Source organism: Oryctolagus cuniculus, chromosome 8 (assembly GCF_964237555.1).
Source record: "Oryctolagus cuniculus chromosome 8, mOryCun1.1, whole genome shotgun sequence".
NCBI lineage: Eukaryota > Metazoa > Chordata > Mammalia > Lagomorpha > Leporidae > Oryctolagus > Oryctolagus cuniculus.
This window is the reverse complement of record NC_091439.1, coordinates 51690055-51705915: the sequence shown is the minus strand read 5'-3', so window position 1 is coordinate 51705915 and position 15861 is coordinate 51690055. Positions and strand designations below refer to the sequence as shown.

General features: G+C 36.1%; 1 protein-coding gene across 50 annotated transcripts in view; it reads left to right on the top strand.

Moving 5' to 3' along the window:
• The window catches only part of ANK2 (ankyrin 2), a 677994-nt gene that overhangs the window by 536742 nt on the left and 125391 nt on the right, over positions 1-15861 (top strand). For 34 of the 50 annotated variants that reach the window (XM_070047692.1, XM_070047702.1, XM_070047714.1 and 31 more), the window contains 5 exons: positions 2492-2590; positions 6568-6753; positions 7193-7216; positions 10941-11039; positions 14036-14134. In XM_070047692.1, coding sequence (XP_069903793.1) covers positions 2492-2590; positions 6568-6753; positions 7193-7216; positions 10941-11039; positions 14036-14134 — 507 coding nt within the window. The remainder of the gene's footprint in view (positions 1-2491; positions 2591-6567; positions 6754-7192; positions 7217-10940; positions 11040-14035; positions 14135-15861) is intronic. The other 16 variants (XM_070047718.1, XM_070047717.1, XM_070047713.1 and 13 more) reach the window with 1 other exon arrangement.

Below are 15861 nucleotides of genomic sequence, written 5' to 3'. Positions count from 1 at the left end.
TGGTGAGAGAATTGCTGGTCCTGGGTCCCTGGCCTACAGCTAGCCCCCCTTATCACTCCACTGTTGTCTCTATCCACTCCACAGGAGCATCACATGTGAATGTGGGCAGCACAACCTGAGCGTGTTGAAGCTGTGGTTGTCTACTCACATCCTCCCTAGCAGAACTCAAGTGATGTGTATTCGATTCCTATTGCTGCTGTAACAAATTATTATAAACTCAGTGGCTTGAAACAAACTCTAATTTATTTTTCATAGTTTTGTATTAGTGTTACAATGAGAAAGGCAAGATACTGGCATTGCTGTGTCCTTACGAAGGCTGTAGTGAGAATCCATTTCCTTGCTTCTTTCAGCTTCTAGATCTGCATTCCTTGGATCATGGCCCCTTCTCCATCTTTAGAAGCAAGATTACAGCATCTTCTTTCCTTTCTGAATTCCTGCCTCCCTGTTTCAAAGATCTTTGTGATTACACGAAGTCCAATTGGATAATCTCCCCACTGCAAGATCTTTACCTTAATCAGACCTCCAAAATTCCTGTTCTTGTATAAAGTAATAATTATAAGTCCCAGAGATTAGGATGTAGATTTATATGGGAGGCATTATTCAGCCTACCAAAGGCTTTATAAACCGACGTACTCTTCAGAGGGTGGCAAAGAAGTCTGGGTGAGCATTGGAAGCACACTTGGTGACATTAGGCAGGGATTCTGGGAAGTCGGCTGCTTGGTGCATGATCTTCAAGCCAGGAACCTGTGGGGTCAGGCAGGCATGTCCTTGCTGTCCCCGGGATCTGTGCCCTGCTGAGCCAGAGGAGATCCCTCTACTGCTAAGGACCCAAGGCAGGGAATTTCTTACGCAGTGGCCTAAGGATGGTACAGCTCCTTCCCCTGCTGACCTGGCAACCTGTATATATTCCCCCTTTTTTCTGATTTATCCACAGATTCTATCACAGGAGAGCATGTTAGCAAATTGGTTTACTCTTTTAGAAGCTCTTTTTCTCTTAATGCATGCCTGCCTTTTACTTGTCATGAAAGAACCCCATTCCACACCCACTCATTGTTTTTCACCATCTTCTCTGGCTTTCCCTTCCTTTGAATCTCTAATTCCATCCTTCCGCCACCTCTTCAGTGTTCTTTAAATATACAGACTTCACCTGATTGCTGTGTTTTTAAAAATATGCTATCCAGCTAGCAATTTATTCTTGAATCCTACAACATTGTTAATTCATTCCTCTTATAATATTTCTCCTTTAGTTTTAAAATTTTCTCCACCATTTGAAGCCTGCAGATTTTATTTTATAATTGAATTTAAACATGACTTTATTTGCTCAGTTTATTTGTATACCCTGTATTTATATTTTGTTGAATCATGGCCATTTTGAATAATGTTTCCATATTATGCAATGAAGGATTTGTTAAACTGTATTTCAAAAAACCCATTTTTCTCCTCTTATAAATGTTTTAAAAATCCCTGAACTCTCATCTATGATTCTCATTCATGCATGGAAAATTTGAGAGAATAATCATTTATGTTTAAAGACTCTGGCATAGTTTTGAAAGAATTGTTACATTTTGAGAGTTTATGACTTGTTTCACAGGTTTTCTTTTTTATAAAGATTTGTGAGATTTTTTCCATAAAAATGTATTACACATTCCTAAGCATCTAATGAAAGGAAAAACTGGCAACTTAAACTTAGTGTTAAACTCATGTTATAAAATTTCAGAGAATTTTTGAGTATGACTACATAATAATGTTTTAGTATTACAATGGTCTGTGCTCCATGGGATGCATGTACCTGTCTGATTTTTCTCAGTGATGCACTACCTACAAATGGAAGGATTTTAGTAAATAAATGAATGTGAAAATGAATGATAGAATTTCAGAATGACTTCTTATAAATAGCATGAAGATGCTAATCACAAAGCATACCACCTCAATGATCTTTCTGCAACTTTTCTGGTATAAATAATGTGTATCACTAAGGGTGCTAACCAACCTGTACATATTCAAGATAATGGTAGTCTGTTTCAATATTTATGAATTAATAAATACAGATAATGTTTTCATTATATAGGTACTACTTTACACTTACACTATATGTAAGGAGAGTTCTATAGATGATCGGACTATATAGATATTCAGATGCTAAATGTGCTACAGATATTAAGAGAACTGTAGTCCAGCAAAGTGTTGGGTGAGGAAAAATGTGAATCCCTGGCACTGAAATGAAGATAGAAAATTAAGGAAGTATTTCTCCCCTATGTCCTCTACCTCATAATTTCCTCCTTTAGGAATTATGTATGGGAACTCGTTCTCTACAATTTTGTCTAGTTTTACTACAGTAAATACGCAGATCATTGTTTCAGTGTGAGAACACCTCATATAGCTTCACCATTTTAAAAGTTTACTTTATAGTTTTTTTCCTGTATTATATTGTTGACTGGTCAAAACTTTACAAATGGTCGAAGCTGTCATCTTTTTGATTGCTTGTCCACAGAATGGCTTTACTCCTTTATATATGGCTGCCCAAGAGAACCACATCGATGTTGTAAAATACTTACTGGAAAATGGAGCTAATCAGAGCACTGCTACAGAGGTAAGACTGCTAGCCCTAGTCTCAAGTTCTGTGATCTTATTGTCTGTTTTCTTTAAACTCATCTGTAAATGATCTCTGCTTGCTTGTCTGACATATGCTAGGGAAGTTCATGTTACTATTACAAACTACATCAGTGGCCCTGAACCAATGCCCCAGGCTTGTGTACATGGCTCCATGAATTTGTGCCTTCATTTTAGATTTGTATCAACTTATTCTTAGATGAAGTCGTGTTTCCATCACTTTGCCATACTCTAGGTTTAGGGAGCTTTATAGCCTTCTAAAATTACATTACAGTAAGTTCTACCTATTTCTTTTCATTGATATTTTTATCTGTTGGAATCTCATATAATCTCTTAAGGTAACAATTTTTAACCTTTAGAAAAAATTCATAAGTTGTTAATATAATTTCAAGAGGACTTTGTTACTAAAATATCTGTTCATATTGAAACATGAATTATGATTCATGATTGTGTGACCACAATATGGCAACAACTGAATGGATTGTTCACAGTTACTCCAGTTGCAAAGACTTCAGATCATGTTGAAGGAGTTGGATCACACAGGGGCCCTTAGAACATTACTGTCCTGCCTATGCATATTCACCTAAGAACTTGGTTTGTATGAGGGTACTTTAAGAAGTTCTCTGAAAATGGAATTAAGTGATTAGTATTTAGTGTCAATCATATTTTAGTGCAAAAACAGTTTGAAATCCCTGCATAGTTTTTCCTTAATACACATTTCCAAAAACATGCTGAAGACCCCTCCAGTTTTTCTTCTCATTTTTCCTCAGGCAGATCTAGGAGCAGGTTCAGTGATTGGCCACAGCAATGATTTTTAAGGGACTCTCTAATAGCTTGTGAGCTAGAAGAAAATGCTTTGAGGCCTTCAGTGGCTTAGGAGTGGGAAACACAGTAGAGGAGTGGTAATGAGCTGCATAAGTATGCCCCCCTCACCTCTTTCAACCAGAGTATGCAAGCTATAGTCTTCCTCTTGTATTATGCGACCCCACTGAAAAAATTTTACAACTCCTGGCCTGGGTGAAAGATGGATACTGGTGCTAGTAATCCAGAAATGGCCTGAAAATTTTTGATATTTAAAGTGGCTTCCTTTCTGGACAATGAAGTTCTTTAGTTGAAATAAGCATAAACTCCCTCCTCAGCTGCATTGGAAGGAGAGGTCATTAAAACTTTACTCAACCTATTGACAGTCCCTTTGTGAGATAACGCTTTTCATGGTGTCAATCACAGTAAGTTTTTGATAGTTATTCTCATTTGTTTGAAAAAAATGCCAAGAAATTACTACTAATGAGACATGTTCTGCTGATGATTGAAAAACACATTTACCCAATATGAAATGATTTCATGTTCTCTATCTGGCACACACAGGCTTCACACTCTTGCCACATGAATATAATGTGATTTTTATGATTTGGGGCCCTTTACCCCCAGAGACACTAATTCTCTTCCTGAGTAGCATGTGAGCACCTGCAAACACAGCTTGAGCAACAATATGAAACTGTACCTCTGAACCCAGAGCCCTGAGGACTGTGCCATGAAAAGCAATTCTATAGCTTGTTTATTTCCTTGACGGCAGAAAGATATGCCAGGTGAAACCTTTACAGCAAAGTTCTTTCACTCACCAGATAGACACAGTTTCTAGTTGTGGTTTAGGGGATGCAGCTCTCTGGCATTCTCAGCTGTCTCAGGCCTCCTTGGTCTGCCCTCTGGAGCCTTTCAGACCCTGTGCAAATGAGCCAGATAAAGTTAGGATTTAGAGTTTAGGGTTAGGGCTAGTTCTTTTATATCACCCACTACATGTAATTTTATATATTAATGATCTAAATTATATAAAATTTGACTATTGTGTGCAAAATTATTGATTTAGCCTGATCTTCCAGAATGTTTTCAATCATGTTATGTTCCAGAGTTCAAGTAGTAGACCATCTAGCGTAGGCACATGTACTAATCACCTGTTTCATTTTTAAAAAATATTAAAATGTTTAAAACTAATTTCCCCTAATGGAGTGTATATCAACTTAATTAAAATGCCACCAGCCTTAATTGTTATCCAGAAACACACATATGCACAAATCTTTTAAGTGTATTACTCTAAAAAATAACAACTCTAAAGTATTTACAGTGCTATATGGTTGGTTGCCATTTGATTTTCTGTGTTATATTGCTAAATATTTCATAATAGTCTCATGAGCACATGTGTGTATATACTTTAAGAAGGCTCTTACCCTGAACTGTTTGGTGGCCCTGCTTTGCAACAGCAAAGTAATCAAGTAATCAAGACATTATGCCCACTTTAAAAATCAGATCATTACGGGACTGCTCAGTATGGCAATGAAAACCATGTTGGAGAAGAAATACTTAAAGTTATAAAGTACCTTATAGCAATCAACAGAGGTAAATTAATGATGGAAAATGAAGCTATTGAACTTTATTGAGGGTTTCCTTTCATAGAATTCTTTACGTTCCTTGAATTAAGCATTGCTAATATTCAGTCTTCTACCATCAATATAGACTAGAAAGAAATCCACATGGTAGAGATCTAAAGTTACATTCTCTGAAAGTACTTCCCTGTCCCTCCAATATCACTTTTATACTTTTATTTTACTCTACTTTTCTTCTTCCTGAAAGTTACAACAAACTTTTTAGTGAGGTTCTGTTCTATAAGCAAATGCCTCATCTCTCAAAAAATTAATAAAATGCATACTTTTCAATAGCTAAGATATGCAAGCAACTTAGATATCCATCAACTGATGACTCGATGAAAAATTGTGGTAGAAATAAATGATGGAATACTACTCAGCCATAAAAAATAATGAAATCCTGTCTTTTGTTACCAAATGGATGAAATTTGAGACCATAATGCTTAGTGAAATAATCCAATCCCCCAAAATACAAATATCTTATATTGCCCCTTATTTGTGATAATATACAGAGTACAAAAAAGTGTGATGAATATGAGCAAAATTGATATTTTGAGATTTGATGATTGCTTTTAGCCCTATCTATACTCTTAAGGAACAGTGGTTTTTCTACTTACTACTTATTGAATTCTTTATTTAGTGGAGGTTAAGCTTGTGATTATAAAGTAGGTAGAAAGTATGTTCTTGTGAAAATTAAAAGAAAATAAGAAAAGAAAAAGAAGGGAGGAAGTTAGAGAGGGAGGGAAGAGGGTAAGGTGGGAAGTATCATTATGGTGTTCAAACTGTATATATGAAATACATGAAATTTGTTCCCTTCATATAAATAATTTTTATTAAAAATACACCCTTTTAATATTAACTATCACAGTGTTGTAGTGCTAATAAAGATTAAATATGTAAATGATAACAAGTCTGTGCTCTACTCATTCACAGAGTACTTATTTGGTGCTAAACAAGTTCCTAAATCTAAGCCATTTTTTGTGTTAAGATAATACATGCTTTACTCTTCCATTCTGTTAAGTAAATGTTTAAAATCCCAAAAGAAAAAGATTTTTCTAAAAGAAAAATTAAGTTCTTATTACAGTTTATAGTGCATTCATGATATGAATAACTTGAAAAAAAGTAATTTCCCTCAAAAATTTGCATTTATCTTTTAAAAATTATATATCATTGATTCAGATTTGGTTTCCATTCCTTATTCCTTTCTACTTTTTCCTTTACATAGCAGGCATTAGTTAGGATTATCCTTTTCTTTATTTTCTCATTGTAAACATACATATGAGGCACACTCTTTGTGCAATATGTTTGGTTAGGATGTTTTTCAAAATATATAGACTAGAAATTAGGACAGCAATTTGCTTAAACTTGTGTGCAGTATGGCAAGTAGCTAGCTGTAATATGCTTCTGATTTTCACAGTAATATTTCATCATTTTGCTTGTCTCTCTTGATCACTACTTTAAAAACAAGAGGCACCACTGCATGGAGTTAAATTCCACATATCCAGAAGTTAGCAGGAGAGTCTTCCCTTCTGTTTTCCAGGATGGCTTTACTCCTCTAGCTGTGGCGCTCCAGCAAGGACATAACCAGGCAGTGGCCATCCTCTTGGAGAATGACACCAAAGGAAAAGTCAGGCTGCCAGCCCTGCATATTGCAGCTAGGAAAGATGACACCAAATCTGCCGCACTCCTGCTCCAGAACGATCACAATGCTGACGTACAATCCAAGGTAAAAGCTGAACACATTTGTGGAAAGGCGCTCTCCGGCTGCCCAAGTCCTCCTGGGGAATGATAAAGAAGTAGGCCGTGGTGATAATGCAAAATTACTTCTGGTCATGAAAAGAAATCAATGATTTTTCAGAGGTATTTCAGAAAGAAGGGGACTTTCTGTTGGGGACAATAACAAAAAAAATGAAATGCAAGATAATTTTCTTTAAAAATAGGGTTCAAAATGTTAGAAATCTACTTCCTTATTCTGTTTATAGCCATAAATAATAGAAAAAGAACTAGAAAAGAAAAGTGTATTGTGCAGTGTTTTGGGACGTCTTTTCTTGCTAGAATGTGTTTTGGCATGCTGGAATAGTATACCCAGTTGCAGGGAGCAGACTGTTTCCTTAATTTTGCATTGTGTAATATCTTCCCTCTTTTTCTACCCCACACTGCTTCAGATGATGGTGAATAGGACAACAGAGGTATAGTATTGTGGTTATACCAAAATTTGCCTTTTTTTTTAACTTATTTTTTTGTTTCTACCCAATTAGAAAAATGCTCACTAATTCATACTAATGAATAGAAATTCCATTAATGGAAAATTGATTTGGAAAATTTTCCCATAGTTAAGGCAAATTGATAATTCAAATATATTTAATGTAACATATATTTGAAGCATTATTTAATTGGTGAAACTATTTAAGTATTTTGTTAGAGTAGAGCCTGAAATGAAATTCCTTCTTAATATGTATTTTAATGAATGAGCTTTACTATTAACTTTTTGCAAAGAGAAGTGGTATCTTGTTTTCTAAATGAGAAATCTCAGAGTAAAACTTGGAAAAGTGAAATTAGGGTGATTTCTGTGCCACCATGTTTTATGTTTTTATCTGATGGAAGTTGCTCTTTTGTTTTCCTGTGTGCTGTTTTTTCTTTACCACATTGTATTTAATTAATAATGGCATTGAGCATACATAAACAAAGCCGTTGTTTTTTCCTGCAAGTCTTTAGTTCTTGTCATGAAATCATCTATTTCCACATACCAAAATACAGCACGTCAGTCCACAAGCACATTAAGTTCCCAAGCCTCTCTGTAGGGCGTGTGCACGTATAACTGTGTGTACAGATGCACATGATTGCTCCTTGACTGTTGCTACAGAGAAATGCTGACACAAACACTGCTGAAACTCTGCAGTAGAAAAATTAGCAAACTGTCAAAGGCAAGAGACTATGTAGTATGCTTACTCTGATGAGGGGTTCTTTAGACTCACACCTCATTTGATCAGTGTGTTGTCATGGGGGAATGGTGGACCTTTGAACTTTTGCATTTGAGTTTTTACTGAGAGTCATATGTTTTTAAAACTGATATCTTTCTTAGTAACTCATTTACCTATTGAGATGGCAATATGTTATTCATGTCATTTCTTTTATCCCTTATATGTGCATGGAATCTAAGTTAGAGACCCCTCCAAACAAACAACCAAACCTGAATGGGGGAGAACCCAATGGCTTAGTGAAATTTCTCAGGACTGAAACCATTTACATTGATCTTAATTATTCATTTTAATACCTTTAAATTTTAGGTGCTCCTTAGTGATTAAAATAAATTTTTTAGAAATAATATTGTCTATAAATATTGTGGTAAAAGCAGACGTTAGGGTGGATATTCACTACTCACTGAGTTTTAAAGAGTCCTTTAAAGACAATTGAATAACAATGAAGGAAACCCCTCCATCCCTACTTCCATACTAATTAGAGCAGAGTTCTATGGAGAGGGCTCACATTCTGAGGCATTATCCCAGATGGGCAATGAGGCTGTCAGATCATAACTTAATTTATCTTTGCAAATCAGAAAAATAATAACTGTATTTGATTTGAAATATTTGAAAATAACCCAGCAGCAGTCAATATGTTTTCCTAAAATTAAATTGAAACTTGAATAACAGGCATGCATTCAAGCTGTGTCTGGATGACAGGAAATATCAAGATAAAAATGAAAAAAAAAAAGAAAAAAACAGTCAATTATTTCCTGAAATATAAAATTTTGTCATTTGATAAGATAATCGCCATCTTATGGACTGATCTTCCTTCCATTCTGCTGTGAATGTTTGGTATCACATAGATTCAAAATAAAAATATCTTGACTACAGTTGTGGCATCTGGATTGATAACTATTATTCTTATTTTATGTTTTATTCTCTACACTCAGGAATTATTTACAGCTAATGTTGATGATGACATAGGAAAATTTCTTACCTAAATTATATAAATGCTTATGTGGGACATTTTAAAAATGAAATTGCCAAAGCCTGTATATTAAGTCAATGCTTATGTTATAGCTTATAAACTATAACAATGGTTATAGTTTAGAAAATATGTATTAAAATATAATCTCATATACATCACATTTCAAGTACAATAGAATAATACAAAATAACCTGGAAATTGAAGGATATGATAATCAATGGTCTTTTTTCTCCATTATCTTTCTTTTTTTTTTTTTAAGATTTTTTATTTGTTTATTGACAGGTAGAGTTACAGGCAGTGAGAGAGAGAGACAGACAGAAAGGTCTTCCTTCCATTGGTTCACCTCCCAAATGGCCGCCACGGCCGGTGCGCTGCGCCGATCTGAAGCCAGGAGCCAGGCGCTTCCTCCCGGTCTCCCATGTGGGTGCAGGGGCCCAAACACTTGGGCCATCCTCCACTGCCCTCCTGGGCCACAGCAGGGAGCTGGACTGGAAGAGGGGCAAGTGGGACTAGAACCTGGTGCCCATATGGGATGCCAGCGCAGCAGGCGGAGGGTTAACCAAGTGAGCCACTGCGCCGGGCCCTCCATTATCTTTTATTAAGTAGTGAAAAAATAGAAAACAGGGGCATATATTAGGTAATTTAGGGAACTTCAAAAAGTTTGTGGAAAATGAAATTAGTTGGTAAGTTTACTTGAAGCAGGTGCTTGATTTAGTGGTTGAGAGGCCAGTGTCCCACCTGTGATCAGTGTCTGGCTTCGGCACACAGCTCCAGCTTCTGGCTTGTGCAGACATTGGGAAGCAGCCATGATGGTCCTGGTAATTGAATTCCTGCTATCAGCTTGGGGGACCTGGATTGAATTCTTGGCTCCTGGCTCTGGCCGGGCACAGTGCTGGTCTTTGGAGAGACATTTGGGGAGTATACCAGTGGATTGGAGTGCTTTCTCTATGTCTATCTGTTTATCTCTCTATCTGCTTCTCAAAACAAAGACAGACAAGTTTATTCACACTTGAGTATAAAAACATTTTGAAATCCATGCATTTTTTTATAATACAATTTTTCATGAACTTTTTGAATACCCCTTAGACACACTTGTGAGGTTTAGTTAGAAAAGAGTTAATATACTTCTATTGTGAAAATGTAAAAATATATAACTAAATTTTCATAAAAATAAATGAAAAGAAATTTTTTTATTAAAAGATTTAAGACTCATTTTTTAAACATTTTGAGAGTAAACAGTTCTCAATTATCCACATAAATGATTTAACCTGGTTGGTTCATACCTTATTGTTAAAATTTGGTTTAATTAACATTAAAAATTGGATTAAGCTGCATGTTTTTATTTTATTTTCATATTGATGCCAATACCTTATTTAATCTTTGGGTTAATTTAGTTCTTTTTTATTGTAACAACAAAGTCTAAGTTATGAAAATGGATAGACATTTCATGATTATAAGTGATGTGTAATAAATTGTATATAATTTATAAGATTTTTCCAGCATATTTTCATAGTTCCCAAGATACAATGCTAACCAATGCTGTTTTTGTTTAAACAAAGCAAAACAAAAAACTGACTTTTAATCTTTCTCTGAGTAAACAGTTGTAATTTTGTTGTCAGTCCTAAGACTGAAATCTTATGTTGTTTAATCATATTCTGTTTTTCTATAATATACTAAGCCAACTCAAGATACATGGCTTTGTATAAATGAAAAATATAATAAATAAGGTAATTAAAAATAGTGTTGCCAATAACGGTAGGATATTTATTTGCTTTGTTATATAATTAGCTATTTCCCACTTTATAACACTAAAATTTAAACAGTCTTATTAAAGCATTTATCATCTGAATTGTGTTGTACTTGTACTAGGTGGATAGTTACTATGTGATTTTGTTACTGAATCAGTGACTGTGTCATAGACTTTAAAAGTTTGACTGACACTTATTTCTTTGCTTTCTGTAGAGTGGTTTTACCCCTTTGCACATAGCTGCACACTATGGAAATGTCAATGTGGCAACTCTGCTTCTAAATCGTGGAGCTGCTGTGGACTTCACAGCCAGGGTATGGATTTAAATAATTACTCAGTAGGGATAGCAGTGAGTATGTTAAGAAAGTAGAACTGAATTCCAATGGTTTTCTTACAGGTTTCACTTCTTTTTCCTTTCTTGATCTGTGCTAAGGATACTAGAGTCCCCGAGTTTTTTCCTTCAAATCACAGGAAGTTGTCAACAAGTAAAAAACAAGACTGTTGTAGATTCACAGGCACACAAATCACTTGCTGTGGTCAAGGAGGCTATAAATTCTACCTTCGTGTTGAAGTTATAGCTAAAGATCATGCCATGAAATGTGAATGTGCAACTTCAAGTCTATAAGCAACACAACTGTTACAATATCAAATACAGAAAACATATATAGCTTACCTTATAATGATTATAGGACATACACTTTGACAGGAATTTTTTAGTGAATTGGAAATTTGTTCATATGAAGAATCTTACTAAAAACACATCCAAAGACATCATGTTGAGTTATAGGTTAATGATCTGCGTCTACTGGAAAGAATTCACTTCTATGATAATTATGCAGCTCAGGGTACTTAATATGAATCAGCACTATTTGAGTATTTGAACAACACAAAAAAATCAGGCATACATCTTTTTCTTAATGACATGATAACAAATTAAATAAATATAATTAATCTGTGTAGTATTTTTGTACCTTGAAGTTTTCTTCATTAAAATTGTGCTATTTTCTTTTTTCTTACTGAATTATTTTCTGAAGATGCTTTTAAGGATAATTTCTTCACTGAGTATTGCTATGTCTATTCATATTCTATTTTAAGCATAGAAAACTTTAAGACCTCAGACTTTTTTTTTGTTAGTTTTTTTTAAGGGAAAAAGCTTATTGGGGAAAACCCAGCAGGCCAGAGGGAAGGGGCAAGGAAGGAAAAAGAGAGGAGAGTGTAACAGAGAAAAGGAGAGAGAGAGAGAGAGAGAGAGAGAGAGAGAGAGAGAGAAGAGAGGAGAGAGAGAGAGAGAGAGAGAGAGAAGAGAGGAGAGAGGAGAGAGAGAAGAGAGGAGCCCAGAGAGAGGAGAGAGGGAAGCAAGAGAGAGCAGAGTACCACATTTTCAGGAGCAGGTCCTTTTGAAACTTTGCCAGAGGACGGGCAGGGAAGCAGGAGCAGCGAATCCCATTAGGATGAGGGTGGAGCTTGACACTGGTGGTTGGGCCATGTGGCTTCCAGCAATAGCAGCTGGGGCTAGATCCTAGGATGGTGTCAGGGTGTAGATCACACCATAGATAAAATTGCACCATTTTCCTAAATTCCCCCATTTTTTATAAAGCAGGAGTTGTATGGGATTACATTAGTCCCAAAAGTTCAGGAGGGGTAGAGGGATGATGATCTGTCTTTAGAGCTACTTCCTGCTGACATGGGGCGATGGGTACTCTTCGCTGGATTGGGGCTATGTCTCAAGCCTCTGTCTCCTGGGTGGGGAGCCAAGTATATCCATGTAGCAGCATTTGGTTCACCACCTGCTTGCTGAAGGCCTTGGTTCGTTCCATTATCACTAGCTGTAAACATTTAAACAGACACTGTATTATAAAAGTCAGGGTGAAAATAGCAACCAATGATCCTGAGAGTGGCATTAACCAGGTAATAAGATGATTTCATAGAGAGAGGAAAAGACGGGGGTGGGGGGGGTCTCTGGACCCTTGTGAGGACAGTTTGATGGATGTGGTTTAAAGCTGATGTCAACCAAGACTGGGAGAAAGGCCACTTAACTTTTGCAGGTAGAGGAGTCTGTCTGTAGAGAAATTCTGAACAATTATACATCATTAAGTGGAGGAGAGGACCATCAATACACACAGGTTGGGAGTAGAGCCGTTGATGTAAGAGTAGAGGCTATGATTATAAAGGTATGAGGCCCAAGGGGCTAGATAGAAAGGACAGAGTAATTATTAGAGGGCCTAAGAAAGGTGCTGTCTAAGCCACAACTAAGGTTTCTGATTGAGAGGCAAATAGAACCTGACAGAAGGGACTTAATAATAATCTGGTGGGTCGGGTACATCATAAGGGAGGTGTGAACTTCCTGGGGAAGGCACCCTGTTGACTTCCATTACCTAGCTGGCCTGAGAGGAGAGCTGGCCAGGTAAAGGCAGGTGGCAACTCTAACAGGAAATTTACAGTTCTGCCTGCAATGTTACTGACCCTACTTGGCCATCCCCTCTGCAACGGTGGTCACTTTGGAAGCTGAGCCAAGTGAAGGGCTTTTCAGCTTGCAGCCAGCAAGGTCCGTGGCTCTGACCTGAAGTCCTTTGACTCCAGGGCAGTTCCATTTCCAGTGATCCAACTCTTGTCTGGCAGAGCTGCCAGGGCTCTTCATAAGCTGACTTCTGCTGAAGCCCAGGCTTACCATATTGAAGGCCACTGCAGTGGACTGGCCTGCTGGGTCTACTTGATGGCAGATCACTGTATGGAGCAGCCTATAATAGGCCTGCCACCTATCTTTACATTGCTTCTGATGCCTAGCTTTCTTTTCTTCCTGGTTTTTGTTAAAGCAGAACAGAGGATACAAGTCAAGGTGGTGCTCAAGTCCCATCTTTAATCTTCAGTGGCCTAAACTAGAAGTCTGTAGTCACAAGCATGTTCTGGTAGTGGTTTTTCTGAGGTAGACATGCCCATGAAGAAAGCTAAGACCTCAGACTTTTTAAGTGCATAGATGTGAGAGAAAGAAAAACTTTACACCAGGCTTATATTTTAGGTAGAATTTGAAATTTTGTTTGCACTACGCAAAACTGCTTCCTTTGTCTCTTGACTGTAATGTGTACACTCCATACAGTTATTGCAGCTATGACTAATTTACTTACGTGATTTCCAGTTTTTCATCCTCTAACTATAGTGCTTTGTGGTTTATGTGCTTATTTATCCCTTAAAATTCAAAGACGTTGAGACCATAGAAACCATGAGTCACATTACTGTCTTCTTCAACACAAAGTCATCTTCATCGTGCCCTGTCATACCCAACATGCTCTTGTTTGGTCTTTCCATGATGTAGAATGGAATCACTCCTCTGCACGTGGCTTCAAAGAGAGGAAACACAAACATGGTGAAGCTCTTACTGGATCGAGGTGGTCAAATTGATGCCAAAACTAGGGTGAGTGTCTCTGTTTTTTCAATTTCTTGCCTTTATTATATCTTTGGAATCTCTTCCCAGGTAGCTATAGTGAGTAATCATAGACAGTATGTTCCCAAAGAAATAGCTTTTTTAGATTTGTTTAAATGTCATACAATATTTAAAGGCTTCACATTATAAAATGAGATTATATTTGCTCATAGATACACAGAGAAACAGAATGCTAACCCTCAGTGAGATAGATTTTCAAGTCTTTGCTTATTGGATTTCTGGAAACAAAGATCAAAGATTGGACTTACACATCTATTTGGGTAGTTATAAATATCACAAACCCAAACTCATTGCCATCCATGCTACTAGATGATGACTTACATAAAATATTTTATGTAAACTATGTAACTATTCAATTCCTAAATAATTTTTAGGGTTTATGCTACACTGACCTTTAATAGAAGATGTGCTAATACACTTAATGAGAAAAAAGCATGTAGTTTGGCATATTGTGCATTTATTTGTCCCATTTGGTCCCATTTGTTTCAAACTTATTAAGTAAAATATTATTCTGAGTTTTTAATGTACCCAGAATGAATAGACTAAAAGATAATAGAGTACAGTTGTTAAAAGTGTAAACTCTGAAGGCAAACTACGTGATTTCTAATTCTACTTTTACCATTTACTGAGCTGTGTTATCTACCATCTCTGAACTTGGACTAATAGTAATATCTACCTTACACTGTTAAATGATAAATAACTCTTAGCTACAATATTTATCTTTTTAAAAAATGAGTGGGTAAATTTCATAGCTACTGATAAATTTTTATAATGTTACTACATATGCAATTTTCTGTTTAAACATATAATTAGCAGTTCGATTTTAGATCTCTGGGGTATATTTTGTTAGCTACAGGCCTCAGCAAAACTTCAAACATTTCTGTGATACAAAAATGTTGAAATATGTAGTATAAATATCCAATGGAAGATGGTAGATAGCATGTGTCCCTTAAAGTGTTTCCTCTTTGTTTAATTCTGGGACTTCATGTTCTCATAGTCCAAACAATAAGGGTCAAATCTAGATCCCTTACAGATCTTGAGGCTAGCAAATGTTTTTATTTAATAAACCTTATCTTTAAGCTTCTGGAATCTACACCAGTCCCAGACAAAACATTTTTGTTTTCAATGACCTCAGAAATATCACTTTCATAATTTAATCTCTCTAAGATATTTGTGGGAGATCTGGGTTTGCTTGTTTTATCTGCCAAGATATCTGTTGTGTTGTCCGATATTTTTGCATTAGTTTTATACACTTTCTGCCTTTGCTTTGTTGGCATACCCATTCCTTTGCTATTATGTGGATTTGAAGAATTTAGAACAGTATGTATATGTCTGCATGTTTTGCTCAATTGTTATGTTCAAAGGAAAGACTTTCTGCTCAACACCATGTTGCTAATAGTATTACTGACATGTTGTTTTACATCTCTATTGTACATTACTTTCGTAATTTCTCCCCTATAGTGACCTTTCTGTCTTCAATGAGATTTTCTAATGTTTGGAATTGCCAAGGCAATAAAAGTACTCTGTAAAAGCAAAAAAAAAAAAAAAAAAAAAGTAACTTGGCCAATGTTTTAGGGATGCATGTATCTTTTAATCATGTTTTGTGAATATTTGTTCATTACTGAGGTGGTTGATTTTTAAAAAAATATTGTAATTTGTATGACCCACATACATTGCTTATCTAGTTAAAAAGTCTC